Source organism: Oncorhynchus keta, chromosome 23 (assembly GCF_023373465.1).
Source record: "Oncorhynchus keta strain PuntledgeMale-10-30-2019 chromosome 23, Oket_V2, whole genome shotgun sequence".
NCBI classification, from domain to species: Eukaryota; Metazoa; Chordata; class Actinopteri; order Salmoniformes; family Salmonidae; genus Oncorhynchus; species Oncorhynchus keta.
Window position 1 is genome coordinate 23,703,398 of NC_068443.1, and position 22,886 is coordinate 23,726,283.

At 42.2% G+C, this 22,886-nt stretch overlaps 1 protein-coding gene across 1 annotated transcript; it reads right to left on the bottom strand.

The window, feature by feature from the left end:
• Positions 1-4,330: 4,330 nt before the first annotated feature.
• LOC118402021 (histamine H3 receptor-like) lies at positions 4,331-22,523 on the bottom strand. Its single transcript, XM_035799835.2, has 3 exons — positions 21,868-22,523; positions 21,034-21,200; positions 4,331-6,315 (listed from the first exon to the last, which is right to left on the bottom strand). The coding sequence occupies exons 1-3, from the start codon at positions 22,112-22,114 to the stop codon at positions 5,527-5,529; spliced, it is 1,203 nt and encodes a 400-aa protein (XP_035655728.1). The 5' UTR covers positions 22,115-22,523; the 3' UTR covers positions 4,331-5,526.
• Between the last annotated feature and the right edge of the window lie 363 nt (positions 22,524-22,886).

A 22,886-nucleotide genomic window follows, 5' to 3' on the forward strand; every position in this document is an offset into this window, starting at 1 on the left:
AAGCCCTGTGTGGGGTGAAGGAGGATGGCCTCACCTCCCTCCTGTGTTTGATTTCCCCTTTCCCCCGTGGACCTATGGATCTATTCTCAAGGTGCTGTAGCCTTTATTTTTACTGAAATACCCTGTGACAATGACTTTGTGACAAGGTCTGTGTACTGAAATGTCTGTGAGGGGTTTCACTGTCCTTCATCATGTTAAGGTAAAGCACAGCACCTATACACCATTTTCAGGTCCAAGTCTTTTTCAGGGTCAAGACTGAAGGTTAGTTAGTCATTAGACGTAGAGAACCTAAACAGAGGTTTTCAGCATGAAGTCATTGTATCTGGCCCTATACATGAAGGACTCCTGAAAGGCTCTCATGAATGGGGTTATATAGGCCCCCTTCTCCATCTGAAAACCACTTTGTTTATCCGACAATGGGCTCTATAAACTTAAAGGGCACAGGTGCACTCCATTTAAGGTCGCAGAATTTAGTCACAGATGTTTTGTCTTCCTACACAAACACACACACACACACACACACACACACACACACACACACACACACACACACACACACACACACACACACACACACACACACACACACACACACACACACACACACACACACACACACACACACACACACACACACACACACACACACACACACACACACGTTGACTCAAAAGCTTCCCACAGTTGTGTCAAGTTGGCTGGATGTCCTTTGTGTGGTGGACCATTCTTGATACACACGGGAAACTGTTAAGCGTGAAAAACCCAGCAGCGTGGCACCTACTACCATAAGCTGTTCAAAGGCACTTCAATATTTTGTCTTGCCCATTCACCCTCTGAATGGCACACATACACAATCCATGTCTCAATTGTCTCAAGGCTTAAAAATCCTTCTTTAACCTGTATGCTCCGCTTCATCTACACTGATTGGCCACATTTAAAAACATATTTCCACAAACCCCATGACATTTTAATCTATCAATCACACTATCTATCCTAACCTCACTGACCTAGTGCAAAATAGATGCCCGTTAGTGGAGTTTGTTTTAGCATTTAGAAACATGCAGGAAGAAGTGAGGTTTCGTGTTTTGATGATGAGTGCAGTAATCCATCCCTACCATAGGGAAATGCTCTTCCTACTGCTACTGCTGCATCCCATGCCTCTAGGCACAAGTGTGTCTCTGTCTCCCAGACCTGGGTTCAAATAGTATCTGCAATCGTTCAAATACTTTGAACATTTGTTTGAACCTACCTGGAGTGACGTATAGTAGGGGTTTGCATTTGATTCATTATTCGGTGCCAGGCAAGCTCAGTAAAGCGCAGCTATAGCATTTGAAAGATTTTGAGTACTATTTTAACCCAGGTCTGTCTGTTATCCCTCACCACCATACAGGGGGGTGGGAGAGGAGCTTTGCACCCTGCAGCTGTGGCCTTATTCCCAGGCAGGCAGCCAACACCTGACCATGCAAGGCCAGCTGGCCCAGATGTGCACACAGACAATGGCAACACTTTGAGCAATGCAGTCCCCTCTGGGACCCGAGGCACCTGCAAACCAAAGGCCCTTCTCACTATCTAGCATCACGTTGCAATTATACATCTAATAACTCACCATCACCCTGAGAGAACCACACTAATCTATAACATAACACAGGAGTGACTCTCCACAATTTATTTTGGAGCATCATTCTAAACAAGTGTGGTCTGTGGAAGATTTAGTACTTAGTTACTGTAGATGACCCAGAAGCGTTTTCCATAGCAGTGGCCCAATTTGTGGAACTTACCTGCAAGTTTTGGTCTGGAAAGTTCACTAAAAACAACAGATAACTTGTCAATCTTGTCAAGCACTGTGTCCCATTGAAGCCAAGCAACGTACTCAAAACAAGGCTGTGCCTTATCCTTTCTAACAGACCAATGTTGATGACAGCTTTTTTTGAATCAATGACAGAGCACTGCATAAAATTATCACAATGACAGGGTTAAACATTTCACACATGGATTGCTTGAGTGCAGAAAGCGTAACCTAGCCTAAGCGTAGCCTAAGAAAACAAAGGCCTCAAATGAATAATTTGATCTGTGCTTATTTTTAGTCTCAATCAATCGAGGGTATTGATGCAGTCAGTAACTAAGTATTAAGCATCAGCTGTCAGAGCAGCACACCCAACTACGTCATCCCCCATATTGTTACTTACCCTCTTGCTCTTTTTCACCCCAGTATCTCTATTCTCTACTTGCACATCATCTGCACATCTGTCATTCCAGTGTTAATGCTAAATTGTAATTATTTCACCCCCATGGCCTATTTATTGCCTTACCTCCCTACTCTTCTACATTTGCACACACTGTACATAGATGTTTCTATTGTGTTATTGATTGCACGTTTGTTTATGTGTAACTCTGTGTTGTTTTGCCGTCCTGCTTTGCTTTGTCTTGGCCAGGTCGTAGTTGTAAATGAGAACTTGTTCTCAACTGGCCTACCTGGTTAAATGAAGGTGAAATGAAGTAAAAAAATAAAATAAACTATGGGTACACAGAGGGTGTTGATACAAACAAAAGCTAGAAGATGCACAGTGACATCTAGTGGCGGATTTACTCATGTACACCAAGTTCATTATCCAATACGGTACAAAAGAAACAAATACTTTGATTTACCACCTGTTTGTCATACAATAAAATGCCTTCTTGTATAAAGCAATTTAATCTGGCCAATATGGTAATTCAGCCTAATAAATGTTAACATATCAGTTCATGTTGGCCAATGTTTGATGACAAAGAAATATTTTCTATAGAGGTCAGTAGTGGCATAATTCTGACAGCAGAGGAAGGTAGTGGCCTGTTTCTGAAAATAAAAAGAAACATGACACTTCTGTTGCTTTTTCTATTATTTTATTTCTGTGAAAGGTAGAGAGAGGTGGGCCAGAATGAACCTGCTTTGTTCCAGTATAATACAAAAGGTACTACATGAAAAACGTTTCGAGGTTTGATCTCAAAGTTAAACATGAATGTTTTTTATTCATACACCAAATATTGGTCTTACGATAATGATGACAAGCATGAATTCACATGGGCCACATAGTACCTTGGTGCCATATAATTTGATGAGTACTGTACATTTGCACAAAATTCAGACTTCACAGAGAACGAACATTGCCATACACATGCTCATAATACATTCAAATCTACTCTTCAAATCTACTTTTGTAAACAGCAGTCAATATGACAATCGGTTTTGTTATATCCAATATTTTCATTGGTAAAATATCAGATTTGGTCATTACCCCTGGGAACACCACGTAATTTCAACGTGCATACTTGTGTACTGTAATATTTGTTTAAGACGTTGATCAATAAGATTACAACCTATAGTCCTATCCACCCACTCCAAAAGACAGCCCAAAGTTAGTTGAATTTTCATCATGTTGTCATTATGCTTTGAACCATCTAAAAGAACAACCAAATTCCAATGGAAAAGCAATGTCAGATGTTTTGTTTAATAACCTATCAATGCTTAAAAAAAAAAACACAGCAAAGTTCAAATGAGAAAACAATGTCTGAGATTTTGCTTAGGTATACGACAGATTAACGTGTTATCACTGTGCTTCATCTAATAGCAGAAACAAATTACCTGGATTGCGGTTGAGATTACATTAAAAGTACATGGTGCAAGTGATCAATGCAGTCAACACAACCAAATATCAACAAATCTTCTGATTAATCTTCTGCTTTCGGAGAGATAACATCAATAATATGCATGTAAAGGCTTAAAGTGGAGTAGAGATTGACTTCATCACTACTTGTTTTTGTAAGAGGTGTTGACAAGCTGAATATATCGAGCTGTCTGTTTAAAATACTATCACACAGCTCAGACATGCATACCCCACAAGACATGCCACCAAAAGATCTTTTCACAATCCCAAGTCAAGAACAGACTATGGGAGGCGCACAGTACTACATAGAGCCATGGCTACATGGAACTCTATTCCACATCAGGTAACTGATGCAAGCAGGACAATCAGATTTTTAAAAAACGATTTAAAACATATACCTCATGGAACAGGGGACTGTGAAGAGATGACACACACTCTACACAAACGTACACATGGATGTTGTATTGTAAATATGTCATAGTAAATCAAATCAAATTTTATTTGTCACATACACATGGTTAGCAGATTTTAATGCAAGTGTAGCGAAATGCTTGTGCTTCTAGTTCTGAGTAGTAGAGTAGTGGCCTGAGGGAACACACTTAATGTGTTGTGAAAAGTGGTATGAAATGAAATCTCATGTAATATTTTTAATTGTATATAATTGCCTTAATGTTGCTGGACCCCAGGAAGAGTAGCTGCTGCCCTGGATGGAGGCAGCTAATGGTGATCCTTAATAAATACAAAATACAAAGTTCCAACTGTACGACTGACTTAAGTCTGGCTTCAATTCCAGTTATTCTACAAATGATGTTAGATTCACGTCTCCATCTCCATCCTATTCCTTAACTTTGATTTTTGGTTGAGTTTGAGACGTGAATCAAACATAGAAATGATTAATTAAGTCAGTGGCACAGACGGAACATAGTCATAAAGAAGATACAACTCCTTCAAATGTTGATCTCTGGTTGCGTTGACAACCAAACAATTCAATATCACTACATATCATTCCATTTCAAATCAACCAGAGTTTGAAAGCCTAGGCCTGATGAACTGAAACAATACCTGTTGATGACTTTACAGAGTCTACTGTATATAGGCCTAAATAGCATCATTGATGATACAGTACATGAATGATAAAGTATGGTCTCTTTTCATTTGCTACGTTAAACCTACCCTTTTGGAATGACTTTGAAAGCAACAGCGAATCTATATCGTTATTAAGTGGAGAACTCGCAAAAATCATTCTCATGATATCGCACTGGTAAGTCAGTGACAAATATCATAGCTAAGCAGGGCTAGGCTTGGTTAAAAACTTGGGTAGAAGACTAAAGGGAATCTGTACAGAAATACATTCTCCAGTAGGAGGTGGTGCCCAGTCTATTGTTTTTTTTCTTATTTTGGTAGTGGATATGACATTGAAGATCTTTTAAAGATGTTTTAAAGGTATATATTTTATACAAGGTTTGTCTATGTTGAAATTTGGTTACCATGACGACATAATCCTGTGGTAGAAATTTCACCCGCAAAACAACAGTTGATGACTTTTTGTATTTTCCACCTAGATTTCACGTCACAAGACGTTGACAAATTACGTTGAAACAACGTTGATTCAACCATTTTGTGCCAGTGGGTAGTATCACCTTTGAGTCATTTCGGCTTTCGAGATTCACCCCACTTCTCTGGCCACTGGCCTATCACATGTAAGACAATCTGTTTTGTTCCATTAAAAAATGTTCATTGCTAAAGTATCAGTTTTAGTCTTTATTATCTCCTTTGGGTCTATGTACAGTAAAGTGATTCATGTGTGTGTCACCACCTCTCTGGCTACTGGCCTATCCATCACATGATACAGTAGAGGCCCTTAAGTGATTGGCCATTCTGCAGGTCAGTTGGTGGCCAGCTGAGTTGCCCTTCGTCTGGGACACAGGATCCTGCCGAAGGCCCTGCGGAAGCTGCTGTGACAGAGCGGGTAGAGGAAAGGGTTAATGGCCGAGTTGAGCCACAGCAGCCAGAAGGTGACCTCATACCAGTGGTGCTGGACGCAGCGTCCCTTACAGGCGGCTCTGATGATCATCAGGAGGGTGTAGGGCGCCCAGCACACAGCAAACACACACACGATGACAGCCAGCGACTTGGCAATCTTCTTGTCCCTTGACAGGCAGCTGCGCTGTGTGCCCCTAGTGGAGGTGTCCTGCCGCTCCAAGGGGGGATGTAAGATCTGGGAGTGGAAGGACCCCGAACCTGATCCCCTCTCCTGGACCGACACAGTGCTAGACAGCTTCTTAACCACTACCGAGTTCCGGGAAAAGAGGGAAGTGAGGCGGAGGCATTCCCCTCTCCCCAGGGGAGGGGGCTGTCCATCAGGCGCGTGGGCCTGTCCACTCGTCTCATCTCTGTTCCGGAGCCTCCTCCGACGTATGTTGAGGTAGATGCTGAGGTTGAAGAAGGTTACGGAGATTAAGGGGGAGAAGAACTCCAACATGGAGGCACTGAGGAGGAAGTACCAGGTGTAGTAGAACTCAGCGTAGCACTCATCCTCCGGGACACGGCTCTTCCCCACCACCAGCTCCCAGAAGATGATGGCAGGGCCATAGAGGACAAAGGCCAGGACCCAGACTGCTATCATCTTCATGATGGCTTGGTGGGTCATGCCCTGTCTGGCACGGTAGCTCACCTGGCGGAAACAAGAGACAAAGATGATGGACATGATTAATGATTTTGGGCTTTGTTGTGTTATGACTCATTCTGTCTGGATGCTGGTTTGTAAAGGGCAATTCTACGATAACTGAATTGCACAGACTCAGGTTTTTTTCTTATAATGTATGCCAAACAAAAACCATTGATTTCAATGTTCAATAAACCATACAACTGTAACGATGTGCGCTGAGAGTCGGGAAGCAAGTTCAGGGAGTGTGTGTGTTTTAATAAATAAATGGAACACAATACAAAACAAGAGACACAAACAACGCAGACAGGAAACTGAAACAGAAACAATGATGCCTGGGGAAGGAACCAAAGGGAGAGACATATATAGGGAAGGTAATCAAGAAGGTGATGGAGTCCAGGTGAGTGTCATAATGCGCGTAACCACGGTGACAGGTGTGCACCATAACGAGCAGCCTGGTGACCTAGAGGCCAAAGAGGGAGCACAAGTGACAACAACTTTATGCACAATGACTACTCTTAACAAATTACACAGTACATTTGACAAAAACACATCTACTGGAAGAATTGCGCAGATGCAAAGTTTAGTAACGTTTGAAAACGTCCACGTTTTCAAAAACCCTTAAATATCTGCTCCAAATTAACATTCAAGATATCTGCAGAAAGAAAATGGGGCGTCAGCTATGACACCTATTTTGGTTATTGAAATGCATAATAATATTAATAATATACATCCGATAACAGAATTTCATCATGGGTCCCTGATCTATAATACACAGAAATGTATAATTATTGATATGAATATCATTCTCTTCATGGTTATGTATCCTAAATGTGTACACAAAGGTATAAATATGCAACATCTCCCTTTACATATTTGGGTGTTATTCTACACACTGGCTATTATTTTATTGAGCTCCACCACCAAACAAGACCGCATTTAGTTGGTCTGAACAGGACCGAATCTGAACCAATCCTAGACGTCTATGTTTCACAGGTTTGGACATCAAAGTACAGCACAGTAGCGAACTGTACCGTAATGTACTATACTCTACTCTACTCTGCTCTACTCTAATTATTTTCTGTACTCTATTGTAATGTATTGAACTACACTCTACATTTTCTTTAGTGTACTATACTGTGCTCTACTGTACTGTTACGTACTGAGCTGTCCAAACTTGTGGCAACTATGATTGGTTCACATTTGGACCAAATCTTAACCAATCATGGACGTCTATGTTAGGACGTTAAAATCAAGGCTGGTCCGGACATGACCAAAAAACAACTGTGGACATCTGTGAACGTTGAAATCATAGCCAGGTTGGACCAAATTTCAACTACTTTTCAACGTCCATGAACGTCTCGGTGCTCACTGGTTGAAAAAAAAAAAAGACCCCACCTTGTCTAGCATATTTTGGTTTTGGTGACATCTGGAAAGTTTACAGACAAATGTGCTGTTTCCATCAGGGATGAGATTCGTCATCCGACATGTATATTACCTGCATAAAAAGGTTGGATGGAAACCTGGTTGTGAGGATGAAACAGTGTGTAATATATGTACACAATATATGTAAACTTACAGTGTGTAATATATGTACGCAGTCCACCCTTCAACTTGCACTAGGAAGTGACCAGGACCATGTGACCAGGTAGTGTATAGGGGTTGGAGTTCTAGGTGGCAGAGTCTTTCCTGGTCAGGTCAGTAACAAGCCCTAGTCTTGTAGGGCTTTCTAAGGAGATGTCTTGGTACATTCCCCCCAGCCTAGTCTGCTTCATGAGCTTCAATGAGGTTCTTCAACATCCTCTCTTAGATTTGATCCAATTTCTATCGGAAAAAGCTCAACTTGTACCACCTGTACTGACCCTACATCTCCATCTTGATCCCAATCTTTCCTTTTCACTTCAGATGCTCTACAATATGTGACGGCCTGCCACTTCTATTTCAAGTTGGGAGGAAAGTGCTTTAAGGCAAAATGCCGCTCCTTGGCCGCCGACCATCTCTTTCTCTCTACTGATTGATTGGAGGGAAACTGGAGGATCATAGAAACTGGAGGATGTCTATGATCAAAGCGTAATGTCGCGTGGCTTAAAGGAGAGCCTCAGCCTCTCTAGTTTCATTTGTATTCATGCCTCTGATGTTAAGTGTTGTGCTGGTGAAACAAAACAGAACATTATACACAGTATTACTCTCCTTTGTCTACTGTGCTTTGTATGCTTTACCTCATACAAAGACACTAGAGAAGGAATGATCAGTCACCTGGCATATGCACATACAGTCACTGATGGCACAAATGATTTAAATTGGCATAATGAAAGTGGGTGACAATGTCTGTGCCCATTTCTGAATTCAGAGATGATGTTGTTTGGTACGAGAGTCGGTTTAAATAAATATATACAAATATTTCTACGCTCTCTGCCACATTGTGTTGCTAAAATAGGAGTTTTTTTTACACCACAGATCACTTACTACCAAGACATTTTGTGCAGTAATTGTTATGGTTAAACTGATTGTGACAGTTCAGTCAGTGGTCTAATAAGGTATCTGATACATTCGTTCCCTATAGTTTATTTTAATTCAGTATGTATCTTTAGTATGTCCTTTGCTGGACACTTCGCCGACAGAAGCAACCTACTCAAAAATGGTCGATATGACACACTCACACAGAACTAAAGAAGATGTCAATATACTCAATCTTCTTGCTCACCAACACTCATCGATAGCCTATGAAGTAAGCACGGGTCTTGGCAGAATCAGCACGGTTGATCAGCGCTAAAAGTTTCCCCTAGTACACATCAATTAGCCTACAGCCATAGACCTCTTTGCGCTCTTGTATACCAAGGACTCTATAAAAGTATGGTTCTGCAGTCATATGGCTCTGCACAGTCATATGGCTCTGCACAAACATGACCATAGGTTTCGCGTCAGCCAGTAAAAAGAGGGGAATGACTTCGACTATTCAGGTTTATTCTCCCAGCTGGGTCAGAATAGGAATCTGGTCATTTGAATTCAGATTGGGTGCTGTGAAGAGTTTACTTCACCCTGTCTTTTGGTGAAACAATACAGAACATTATACACAACATCCCTCTCTCCTTTATCTGCCTTAACTCATTCAAAGGATCTGACAACTGGTTGAGTCAACATTGTTTCCACATCATTTCAACCCAACAAAAATCTGTGTTGACAATGTGGAAAAACTAATTGGATTTTGCAAGTCATCAACGTTGTAGATGTGTTGCTACCTACCCTGGGGGATGCCCATCAGAAAGTCCAGGATCCAGTTGCAGAGGGAGGTGTTCAGTCCCAGGAGACTTAGCTTAGTGATGAGCTTTGAGGGTACTATGGTGTTGAACGCTGAGCTGTAGTCAATGAATAGCATTCTCACATTTAATTAATTTATTTTTTTAACCCTTTTTCTCCCCAATTTCGTGGTATCCAATTGTTTAGTAGCTACTATCTTGTCTCATCGCTACAACTCCCGTACGGGCTCGGGAGAGACGAAGGTTGAAAGTCATGCGTTCTCCGATACACAACCCAACCAAGCCGCACTGCTTCTTAACACAGCGCACATCCAACCCGGAAGCCAGCCGCACCTATGTGTCGGAGGAAACACCGTGCACCTGGCAGCCTTGGTTAGCGCGCACTGAGCCCGGCCCGCTGGCGCTGCAGTACAGCGCCCTTGACCACTGCGCCACCTGGGAGGCCCTCATAAGTGTTCCTTTTGTCCAGGTGGGAAAGGGCAGTGTGGAGTGCAATAGAGATTGCATCATCTGTGGATCTGTTTGGGCGTTATGCAAATTGGAGTGGGTCTAGGGTTTCTGGGATAATGGTGTTGATGTGAGCCATTACCAGCCTTTCCAAGCACTTCATGGCTACGGACGTGAGTGCTATGGGTCTGTAGTCATTTAGGCAGGTTGCCTTTGTGTTCTTGGGCACAGGGACTATGGTGGTCTGCTTGAAATATGCTGGAATTACAGACACAATCAGGGACATGTTGAACATAACAGTGAAGACGCCTGCCAGTTGGTCAGCACATGCCCGGAGCACACGTCCTGGTAAACCGTCTGGTCCTGTGGCCTGTGTATGTTGACCTGTTTAAAGGTCTTACTCGCGTCGGCTACGGAGAGCGTGATCACACAGTCGTCTGGAACAGCTGATGCTCTCATGCATGCCTCAGTGTTGCTTGCCTCAAAGCAAGCATAGAAGTGATTTAGCTCATCTAGTAGGCTTGTGTCACTGGGCAGCTCGTGGATGTGCTTCCCTTTGTAGTCTGTAATAGTGTGCAAGCCCTGCAACATAAGACGAGCGTCAGTGCGCCGGTGTAGTATGATTCAATCTTAGCCCTGTATTGACGCTTTGCCTGTTTGATGGTCCGTTGCAGGGCATAGCAGGATTTCTTGTAAGCTTCCGGGTTAAAATCCTGCACCTTGAAAGTGTCAGCTCAGTGCAAATGTTTCCTGTAATCCATGGCTTCTGGTTGGGTTATGTACATACAGTCACTGTGGGGACGACGTCCCCAATGCACTTATTGATAAAGCCAGTGACTGATGTGGTGTACTCCTCAATGCCATCGGAAGAATCCAGGAACATGTTCCAGCCTGTGATAGCAAAACAGTTCTGTAGTTTAGCATCTGCTTCATCTGACCACTTTTTATGGACCGAGTCACTGGTGCTTCCTGCTTTCATTTTTGCTTGTAAGCAGCAATCAGGAGGATAGAGTTGTGGTCAAATTTACAAAATGGAGGGCAAGGGAGAGCTTTGTACACATCTCTGTGTGGAGTAAAGGTGATCTAGAATTGTTTTCCCTCTGGTTGCATTTTTAACATGTTGATAGAAATTTGGTAGAACTGATTTAAGTTTCCCTGTATTAATGTCTCCGGCCACTATTTTTTTTTTTAAATTCCACCTTTATTTAACCAGGTAGGCAAGTTGAGAACAAGTTCTAATTTACAATTGCGACCTGGCCAAGATAAAGCAAAGCAGTTCGACACATACAACGACACAGAGTTACACATGGAGTAAAACAAACATACAGTCAATAATACAGTAGAAACAAGTCTATATACGATGTGAGCAAATGAGGTGAGATAAGAGAGGTAAAGGCAAAAAAAAAAGGCCATGGTGGCAAAGTAAATACAATATAGCAAGTAAAACACTGGAATGGTAGATTTGCAGTGGAAGAATGTGCAAAGTAGAAATAAAAATAATGGGGTGCAAAGGAGCAAAATAAATAAATAAAATAAATTCAGTAGAGAAAGAGGTAGTTGTTTGGGCTAAATTATAGGTGGGCTATGTACAGGTGCAGTAATCTGTGAGCTAGTCTGACAGCTGGTGCTTATTAAAGTTAGTGAAGGAGATAAGTGCTTCCAGTTTCAGAGATTTTTGTAGTTCGTTCCAGTCATTGGCAGCAGAGAACTGAAAGGAGAGGCGGCCAAAGGAAGAATTGGTTTTGGGGGTGAGAGATATACCTGCTGGAGCGCGTGCTACAGGTGGGTGATGCTATGTGACCAGCGAGCTGAGATAAGGGGGGACTTTACCTAGCAGGGTCTTGTAGATGACATGGAGCCAGTGGGTTTGGCGACGAGTATGAAGCGAGGACCAGCCAACGAGAGCGTACAGGTCGCAATGGTGGGTAGTATATGGGGCTTTGGTGACAAAACGGATGGCACTGTGATAGACTGCATCCAATTTGTTGAGTAGGGTATTGGAGGCTATTTTGTAAATGACATCGCTAAAGTGGAGGATTGGTAGGATGGTCAGTTTTACAAGGGTATGTTTGGCAGCATGAGTGAAGGATGCTTTGTTGTGAAATAGGAAGCCAATTCTAGATTTTACTTTGGATTGGAGATGTTTTATGTGGGTCTGGAAGGAGAATTTACAGTCAACCAGACACCTAGGTATCTGTGGTTGTCCACATATTCTAAGTCAGAGCCGTCCAGAGTAGTGATGTTGGACAGGCGGGCAGGTGCAGGCAGGGATCGGTTGAAGAGCATGCATTTAGTTTTACTTGTATTTAAGAGCAATTGGAGGCCACGGAAGGAGAGTTGTATGGCATTGAAGCTTGCCTGGAGGGTTGTTAACACAGTATCCAGAGGGGCCAGAAGTATACAGAATGGTGTCGTCTGCGTAGAGGTGGATCAGAGACTCACCAGCAGCAAGAGCGACATCATTGATGTATACAGAAAAGAGAGTCGGTCCAAGAATTGAACCCTGTGGCAGCCCCACAGAGACTGCAAGAGGTCCGGACAGCAGACCCTCAGATTTGACACACTGAATTCTATCAGAGAAGTAGTTGGTGAACCAGGCGAGGCAATCATTTGAGAAACCAAGGCTGTCGAGTCTGCCGATGAGGATGTGGTGATTGACAGTCGAAAGCCTTGGCCAGATCAATGAATACGGCTGCACAGTAATGTTTCTTATCGATGGCCACCTTGAGCGTGGCTGAGGTGCACCCATGACCAGCTCTGAAACCAGATTGCATAGCAGAGAAGGTATGGTGAGATTCGAAATGGTCGGAAATCTGTTTGTTGATTTGGCTTTCGAAGACCTTAGAAAGGCAGGGTAGGATAGATATAAGTCTGTAGCAGTTTGGGTCAAGAGTGTCCCCCCCCTTTGAAGAGGGGGATGACCGCAGCTGCTTTCCAATCTTTGGGAATCTCCGACGACACGAAACAGAGGTTGAACAGGCTAGTAATAGGGATGGCAACAATTTCAGCAGATCATTTTTAAAAAGAAAGGGTCCAGATTGTCTAGCCCGGCTGATTTGTAGGGGTCCAGATTGTGCAGCTCTTTCAGAACATCAGCTGACTGGATTTGGGAGAAGGAGAAATGGGGAAGCCTTGAGCGAGTTGTTGTGGGGGGTGCATTGCTGTTGACCGGGGTAGGGGTAGCCATGTGGAAAGCATGGCCAGCTGTAGAAAAATGCTTATTGAAATTCTCAATTATAGTTGTAGTATTCTCAATTTCACTAGGAGTGCTGCCTCTGGGTGAGTAGTTTCCTGTTTGCTTATTTCCTTACACAGCTGACCGAGTGTGGTCTTAGTGCCAGCATCTGTTTGTGGTGATAAATAAACAGCCACGAAGGTATAGCTGAAAACTCTCTAGGCAAGTAGTGTGCCCTGCAATTTATCACAATATACTCTTCTTCAGGCGAGCAAAATCTAGAGACATCCTTAGATTTTGTGCACCAGCTGTTATTTACAAATATGCACAGACCACCCCCCTCATCGTGTGCTGTTCTATCTTGCCAGTGCAGCGTATATCCATGTCGTCATTCAGCCACGATTCTGTGAAACACAGGAAATTACAGGTTTTGATGTCCAGTTGGTAGGATATTCGTGATCGTACCTCGTCTAATTTGTCATGTGGTTGACAACTCAACCAAATGTAAATCAAAACTAGACATGTAACTGACGTCTGTGCCCAATGGGCAAGTAAGACACTAGAGAAGGCACGATCAGTCAACTGGCATATGCACATCCAGTCACTAATGCTACAAATTATTTAAATTGGCACAATGAAAGCAGGTGACAGTGTCTGTGCCCATTTCTGAAAGTCTAACTTCAGAGATGGTGTTGTTTGGTACGAAAGACAGTCAGTTTAAATAAGTTCATATAAATATGTATACGCTCTCTGCCACATTCTGTTGCTAAAAGTTCTGCACATCACAGATTACTTACGACAGACATTTTGCACTGTAATTGTTATGGTTAAACTGATTGTGACAGTTCAGTCAGTGGCCCTAATAAGGTGCATTCCCTATCATTTATTTTAATATTATATTTAAGCGATGGTGGCCAAGCTTTTCAGATTTGAAACCTCATTCCTCTGGCTGAAGAGGAGAAGCCCACACCTGCCCATTAGGCATTATTAGGCAGCCGCCAAGAGCAGCAGTTTGACTAGGGCGGCATTTTCCGAGCTAAACTGACCAAGATGCATCTCCAACAACACCTCACATTACTTTGCCCAAAAACAATAACTTCTCACTCAGTGGCATGAGGGCTGATGCTTAAGCAGGGGTGCAAAATATTTAGCCTGTCCATGCCCAGCGAGCCTTTACATGTTGCTGTTAAAGAGACAGCGCTATGACGCTCCACCAATGCTCCATCAAATTCAATTTCTGTATTTTGAATGTTACACATCTTAAAAACTTGATGGCTGACGAGCAAAACATTTTAAGATTATGTCAACAAAAGAAAAAAAATTATAGCTATTGCTTTACATTTTCAAATAATTATCCAGATGATATAAAGTGTTCTATAACAATGCTTAAATCGCTGATGCATTATGCTATAAACTTCAAAATGCCCACAAAAGACGAGACTGATGCAAAAACACTACTGTTCAAAAGTTTGGGGTCACTTAGAAATGTCCTTGTTTTTGAAAGAAAAGCAAAAAATGTTGGTCCATTAAAGTAACATCAAATTGATTAGAAATACAGTGTAGACATTGTTAATGTTGTAAATGACTATTGTAGCTGGAAACGGCTGATTTAAAAAAAATGGAATACATAGGCGTACAGAGGCCGTTGTGTTTGCTAATCCAAGTGTATCATTTTAAAAGGCTAATTGATCAACCCTTGTGCAATTATGTTAGGACAGCTGAACATGTTTGTGCTGATTAAAGAAGCTATATAACTGGCCTTCTTTAGACTAGTTGAGTATCTGGAGCATCAGCATTTATGGGTTCGATTACAGGCTCAAAATGGCATAAACAATTAACTTTCTTCTGAAACTCGTCAGTCTATTCTTGTTCTGAGAATTGAAGGCTAATCCATGCAAGAAATTGCCAAGAAACTGAAGATCTCATACAACACTGTGTACTACTCCCTTCACAGAACAGCGCAAACATTTGCGCTAACCAGAATAGGAAGAGGGGGAGGCCCCGGTGCACAACTGAGCAAGAGGACAAGTACATTAGAGTGTCTAGTTTGAGAAATAGACGCCTCACAAGTACTCAACTGGCAGCTTCATTAAATAGTACCAGCAACACACCTGACGGGAGTCTTGACCCTTTCAATAGTAATTGAGCACTTACATTTGTTTGGTTCTTAGAAAAACAGCACTAAGGTTTAAGTGCCTAAATGTTCAAGAGAATGCGTGGAATGGTTTACCAAACTCTCACCTCTTTCTGTCTCAGGCAACATTTTCTCTGCAAGTTGTCAAGCAAAATGAAAACAATGGCTACCAACATCAAGAGTTAAAGTGCAGTGCATTAAAAAAAAACAGCTTCATATTAGTGGAAACCAAGACTGTTCTCAGGGCAGGCCTGGTTGTAACTTGACATGTTCGAGTCATGTCTTGGACAATTTCAGCATTTTAGCTAACCCTAAGCCTTTTCTTAGCCTTAACCTAATTATCCTAACCTGCCACGTTAACTCTCCTAACCTGCTGTATAAGTTTGAACCTGCTACGAAATGTAACTGCTAGTCAAAACTGGCAGACCTGCCCTGAGAGCAGTGTGAGTATCCACTAATAAGACACAGCGCCAAAAACATGATGTCCATGCTTTTTTAATGATATTTCCATTCTGAGGTCGAAATTATACTCTGAAATTATGAAAATGATGATAATGCCATTTCTGTGTAAGAGCTGTTTGAAAGAAAATGCCTGGAATTTCAGCTTGTGTATCCTCCTAAATGTATCCTCCCAAATTGAAGGGGTAAGCGGGGTATGCTGTAGAGCAGGGGTCTACAACCAGTAGATCAGGAGCTACCAGTAGCTCGCAGTCGACCTATGAGTAGCTTGCCAAGCAATTCTGTAAGTACATACATTTTAATTTTTTACATCGCAAACTGTCATAAATATAAAGCTCCCGGCTACAATTCTCTGCTGCTTGTGACTGGAACGAATTGCAAAAAATAAAAATAGCTGAAGTTGGCGACTTTTATCTCCCTCACCAACTTCAAACATCTGCTATCTGAGCAGCTAACCGATCGCTGCAGCTGTACATAGTCTATCGGTAAATAGCCCACCCAATTTACCTACCTCATCCCCATACTGTTTATATTTACTTACTTTTCTGCTCTTTTGCACACCAGTATCTCTACCTGCACATGACCATCTGATCATTTATCACTCCAGTGTTAATCTGCAAAAAAATGTTTATTCGCCTACCTCCTCATGCCTTTTGCACACAATGTATAAAGACTCTTTTTTTTCTACTGTGTTATTGACTTGTCTATTGTTTACTCCATGTGTAACTCTGTGTTGTTGTCTGTTCACACTTCTATGCTTTATCTTGGCCAGGTCGCAGTTGTAAATGAGAACTTGTTCTCAATTAGCCTACCTGGTTAATTAAAGGTGAAATAAAAAATACAATTTTAAAAAACAATCAAATCAAAGCCACATTGACATTATTCCACAACTAGTCAAATCAAATGTTATTGGTCACATACACATGGTTAGCAGATGTTATTGTGTGTGTAGCACAATGTTTGTGCTTCTAGTTCTGACAGTGCAGCAATATCTAACATGTAATCGAACAATTCCACAACAACTACCTAATACACACAAATAAGTAAAGGAATGTAATAATAATAATATATACATATAAATATATGGATGAAGATAGAGCGGCATAGGCAAGATGCAATAGAGGTGTAAATCACAGTATATACACATATGAGATGAGTAATGCAAAATATGTAAACATTATTAAAGTGGCATTTCTAAAGTTACTAGTGATATATTTATTAAAGTGGCCAATGATTTCAAGTCTGTATGTTGGCAGCAGCCTCTGTGTTGGTGAAGACTGTTTAACAGTCTGATGGCCTTGAGATAGAAGCTGTTTTTCAGTCTCTCGGTCCCAGCTTTGATGCACCTGTACTGACCTCGCCTTCTGGATGGTAGCAGGGTGAACAGACAGTGGCTCATGTGGATGTTGTCCTTGATGAGATATTTTTAGCCTTCCTGTGACATTGGGTGCAGTAGGTGTCCTGGAGGGCACGTAATTTGCCCATGGTGATGCGTAGTTCGCCACTATTGACTTTAAATATGTGATGGGGGAAAACTCGATGCAGTTGCATATCACAATGTTATTTTTTGACAATAATATAAACTCAGCAAAAAAACAAAAAAAAATTCGCTTTTCTTTCAAAGATAATTCGTAAAATCCAAATAACTTCACAGATCTTCATTGTAAAGTGTTTAAACACTGTTTCCCATGCTTGTTCAATGAACCATAAACAATGAATGAACATGCACCTGTGGAATGGTCATTAAGACACTAACAGCTTACAGACAGGTAGGCAATTAAGCTCACAGTTATGAAGACTTAGGACACTAGAGGCCTTTCTACTGACTCTGAAAAACACCAAGAGAAAGATACCCAGTGTCCTTAGGCATGCGGCAAGGAGGCATGAGGACTGCAGATGTGGCCAGTGCAATACATTTCAATGTCCGTACTGCGAGACGCCTAAACAGAGCTACAGAGTGACAGGATGGACAGATGATCGTCCTCGCAGTGGCAGACCACGTGTTATAACACCTGCACAGGATCGGTACATCCGAACATCACAGCTGAGGGACAGTACAGGATGGCAACAACAACTGCCTGAGTTACACCAGGAACGCACAATTCCTCGATCAGTGCTCAGACTGTCCGCAATAGGCTGAGAGAGGCTGGACTGAGAGCTTGTAGGCCTGTTGTGAGGCAGGTCCTGAACCAAACATCACAGCAACACCGTCGCCTATGGGCACAAACCCACCGTCGCTGGACCAGACAGGACTGGGAAAAAGTGCTCTTCAATGACAAGTCACGGTTTTGTCTCATCAGGGGTGATGGTTGGATTCGCATTTATTGTCGAAGGGATGAGCGTTACACCTAGGCCTGTACTCTGGAGCGGGATCGATTTCGAGGTGGAGGGACCGTCCTGACATGACGATCCAGCATGACAATGCCACCAGCCATACTGCTCGTTCTGTTCGTGATTTCCTGCAAGACAGGAATGTCAGTGTTCTGCTATGGCCAGCGAAGAGCACAGATCTCAATCCCATTGAGCACTTCTTGGGACCTGTTGGATTGGAGGGTGAGGGCTAGGGCCATTCCCCACCAGAAATGTCCGGGAACTTGCAGGTGCCTTGGTGGAAGAGTGGGGTAATATATCTCAGCAAGAACTGGCAAATCTGGTACAGTCCATGAGGAGATGATGAACTGCAGTACTTAATGCAGCTGGTGGTCACACCACATACTGACTGTTACTCTTGATTTTGCCCCCCCCCTCCTCCCTCCTTCCTTTGTTCAGGGACACATTATTCCATTTCTGTTTGTCACATGTCTGTGGAACTTGTTCCGTTGATGTCTCAGTTGTTGAATCTTATGTTCATACAAATATTTACACATGAAGTTTGATGAAAATAAACACAGTTGACAGTGAGAGGACTTCTTTTTTTGCATAGTTTATATATACAGTACCAGTCAAAGGTTTGGACACCTACTCATTTAAAGATGTTTATTTTTTACTATTCTCTACGTTATAGAATAATAGTGAAGACATCAAAACTATGAAATAACACATTTGGAATCAGCTTGTAACCAAAAAAGGGTTAAACAAATAAAAATATATTTTATTTTGCCATGATGACAGCTTTCCACACTCTTGGTATTCTCTCAACTAGCTTCATGAGGTAGTCACCTGGAATGCATTTCAATGAACAGGTGTGCCTTGTTAAAAGTTAATCTGTGGACTTTCTTTCCTTCTTAATGCGTTTGAGCCAATCAGTTGTGTTGTGACAAGGCAGAGGTGGTATACAGAAGATAGCCCTATTTGGTAAAAGACCAAGTCCATATTATGGCAAGAACAGCTCAAATAAGCAAAGAGAAACGACAGTCCATCATTACTTTAAGACATGAAGGTCAGTCAATTCGGAAAAAGTGCAGTCTCAAAAACCATCAAGAGCTATGATGACACTGGCTCTCATAAGGACCACCACAGGAAATGAAGATCCAGAGGTACCTCTGCTGCAGAGGATAAGTTCATTAGAGTTACCAGCCTCAGAAATTGCAGCACACAACACACCTCCAGGCTGTGTAAGGGCTATTTGACCAAGAAGGAGAGTGATGGAGTGCTGCATCAGATGACCTGGCCTCCACAATCACCCAACCTCAACCCAATTGAGATGGTTTGGGATTAGTTGGACCACTGAGTGAAGGAATAGCAGCCAACAAGTGCTCAGCATATGTGGGAACTCTTTCAAGACTGTTGGAACATCATTCCAGGTGAAGCTGGTTGAGAGAATGACAAGAGTGTGCAAAGTTGTCATCAAGGCAAAGGGTGGCTACTTTGAATCAGGGTTGTATATGTACATTTGTATCAACATGCCCACAAGATCAAAATGAGCATTTCAATGGCAAAAGGAGGCTCAGAAAAGTTTGTGGTCACACGCACATCCTTAAAAAACATAGGTGCTGGGCTAATAAAGAATACTAGTATAGAACAAGAAGGCCAGCACACTGTTAAAGCTCCCAATTCGCTTTCTTGACAATGTTTCCATCCGAAACGGATCTTCGTCAGGTCAAAAACACTGACTGCTCACATCCCAAAATCTACACATTTCACCTCACATGACCATTGCGGACATGATGCATGTTGGGTGCAAATTTTTTTTGCATGTCTCTAATAATTAAATAACAATGAGATGGGTGCATGGAATGGTTCCAGAACATAACATATATTTACAAAATGAGCAAGTGGGTAACCTGGAAGGCAAGACAAATTAAAGTAGGGTGACATATTCAGGTAAGAAAGGGTCTGAAATCAACTCTCTTCTCAATAATAGATTATCAGTATCTCCGCCCATCCTGGGTGTATTGACATGATCGATGCTAAAGAGCTAATGTTGTGACGAGCATCCATGACATGCGCAGCCTCAGGGTTTCTCTGGTCAAGGGCCCTGATATTACTCCTGTGTCCTGCTATCCTTGTTTTCAGAACTTGTTTTGTTTTTCTTACATAGAAGACAAATACATTTGATCAGGTATATCACCATTTTTGTGGAACATGTAATGATGCCCTTAATCTAAATTGGCTTGCCCGTAATAGGGTGATTGGACATTGTGCATTCGTTCGTGAAGTTACACTGGGTGCACCCGCCACATCTATAGTTACCGTCTGACACATTGTCTAGAAATGTACTGCGTGGCACTGGTGGAAGATCAGACCTCACCACCATGTGACTGATGTTGGGGGGCGTCTGAAGACGGCCCGCTGGGGTTCTTTAAACGTCTTTTCCTGTTGTGGATCAGTGCTCAACATGTACCAGTGTTTTTTAATGATGTGGTCGAACTGTTTACCAAGTGAGGAGTACTGAAGGAAGCATCGGACGCGTTGGTCAGGAGGGCGGCGAGGTTTGGGCATAAGGCTGTCATCCTGGGTGATATTTTTATAACGTTCCCTTGCGTCATGCAGCCATTCCTCTGGGTAACCCCGCTGTCTGAAACGCTCATCCAGATGGTCGGTTCGTTTGTCATAGTCACTCTGTGTACTACAAATCCTACGTATGCAACTGTATCGGCTAAAAAGGAGGCTCAGGGAAATAAATTATACAAAACATATTTGGATTTATTTTCATGAAATAAACAGTGATTTAGTAGACATACAGTGATGATGCATAAATAAAATGAAAAAGACTACAAGGGGGCTTTAATTAAGAACTGACAATTGTGTGTATGGTATCCCCCTCAAGGCATTCCCACAAACTAATTCAAGGCCATAAGGTTCCTCCTACTCACCGCTCTGGTGACAGAGAGGAAGCGGTCATAGCTGATCAGGACAATATTGAAGACAGAGGCAGTACAGAGCAAGTAGTCCATGACCAGCCACAGTTTGCACAGTCCTCTGCCCAACATCCATCTCCCTGTCAGGATGTATGGGATGTACACTGGAATGCAGAATGCCCCTGGAAAACCAGATGGGGAGAGAGGAGAGGCATTGCACTTGTTAAGATTACTTTATTGGTCAATATTGGGTCAACCAAAATGTGACTTCCACTTTTAACCCAACCCCTCTGAAAGACACACATCACACGTTTTTTTCCTTCTTTTTTTTCTAGAGGTGCATGGAGCTGCCACATGAGAGCTGATGTTGTGGGGGGGGGTAAGTGCATTGCTCAAGGGCACAACAGCAGGCAATGGAATCTAGGTTTAATACCAGCAACCCTCCAGTTGCAAGCTCAATTCCCGACAGATTTTATTTTCTTCCCGTCGACCCAGCATTCGAACTGGCAACGGTCCAGTTGTGATCTGGTTTCTCTAGCCGCTAGGATACATGTTAGTCTTACGCTTGAATAAATGTTTTTATTCTACTCTGCCAGGAGGAGCGGAGCCCACATTTGTTCATCTGGACTTCCTGGCAGTCTGCTGTCTATAACAATGTTTTAATGGGAGCCTGTACCACTAACATCAGGCTGAGTTGCGTTCCACAAATAACATTGCTCATATTGTACTGTTTATCATTCTCACTCAAACAGACAGACCAATAAATTACTTTAAATAAGAAAAGTTATGCAAATGACATCAACATGCAATAACAATGTACTTAATTTAATAATCATAAAATGCTCTCACCAACAAGAAAATCCGATATGGCGAGATTCAGGAAGTAATAGTTGCTTTGCCTCCTCAGACTCTTGTCTACTTTAAAGGCGAAAATGACCAAAGCGTTTCCCAAAACTATCACAACCACCAAAATTACCATCATCGTCAAAAGAATGACCATGACAGGCGCTGTGAATGCGTTGTCGCTCCACATTTTGGTTGAGTCGTTGTGCATGTAATTCCAGCTTACGTTGGCATCGAGTTGATCTCCCCCCATGATCTTATTTATCAGCTTTAAATTGTGTTAAATCATTGACGGATATTCCAAGGAGTTGGAAATAGGCAATACAACACCTGCAATCCACGCGCATCTGCATCCAAAATGTAACTTCAGTATGTCCTTTGCTTGTCACCTCGCCGACCGGCGCAGCCTATTCGAATATGCATATAATGACCTAAAGATGCTGTCAATATCATATATGGTCTTGCTCAACAACGCTCATTCATAGCCTAATGAAGTGCGCGCAGGTCTAGGCAGCATCAGAACTTTTGTTACGTGGGAAACGCTTTGGCATCTACATCACTATATACGTCGTCTGTGGTATCTACAATGAATTGAAACTTCCGCTAAAAGTTTCCACAAGTAAGCAAACACCTCCACCAGCCTACAGCCATACACCTCTATGTGCTCTGGTATACCAATGGCGACGGGTCATTCAGGGAAGGTGGGACATTAATACTTGTCACATATCAGTTTGCAAACAATGTAAAACAATTTTAGAATTTAGTTAATAAAGCAGCATACAAACAGTGTCTCTTTTTTTTCTTTCTTGATTAAGGCTGCTCCAAAATGTAGGTGTTTCAGCCTAGCTCAGTGCTTTCTGTGATGGTGGTGGAGCAGCCAGCAGAAAATAAGGAGAGTTGGTAATGCTCTCTAGTTGTGCCGTGATTGGCTCATTGTTCTGTCACTCATGGGGACACTAAGTCAAAGGGAAAACAGGTTTTTAAAATATTTAGCAAATGTATTAAAAACAGATGCCTTACTTACA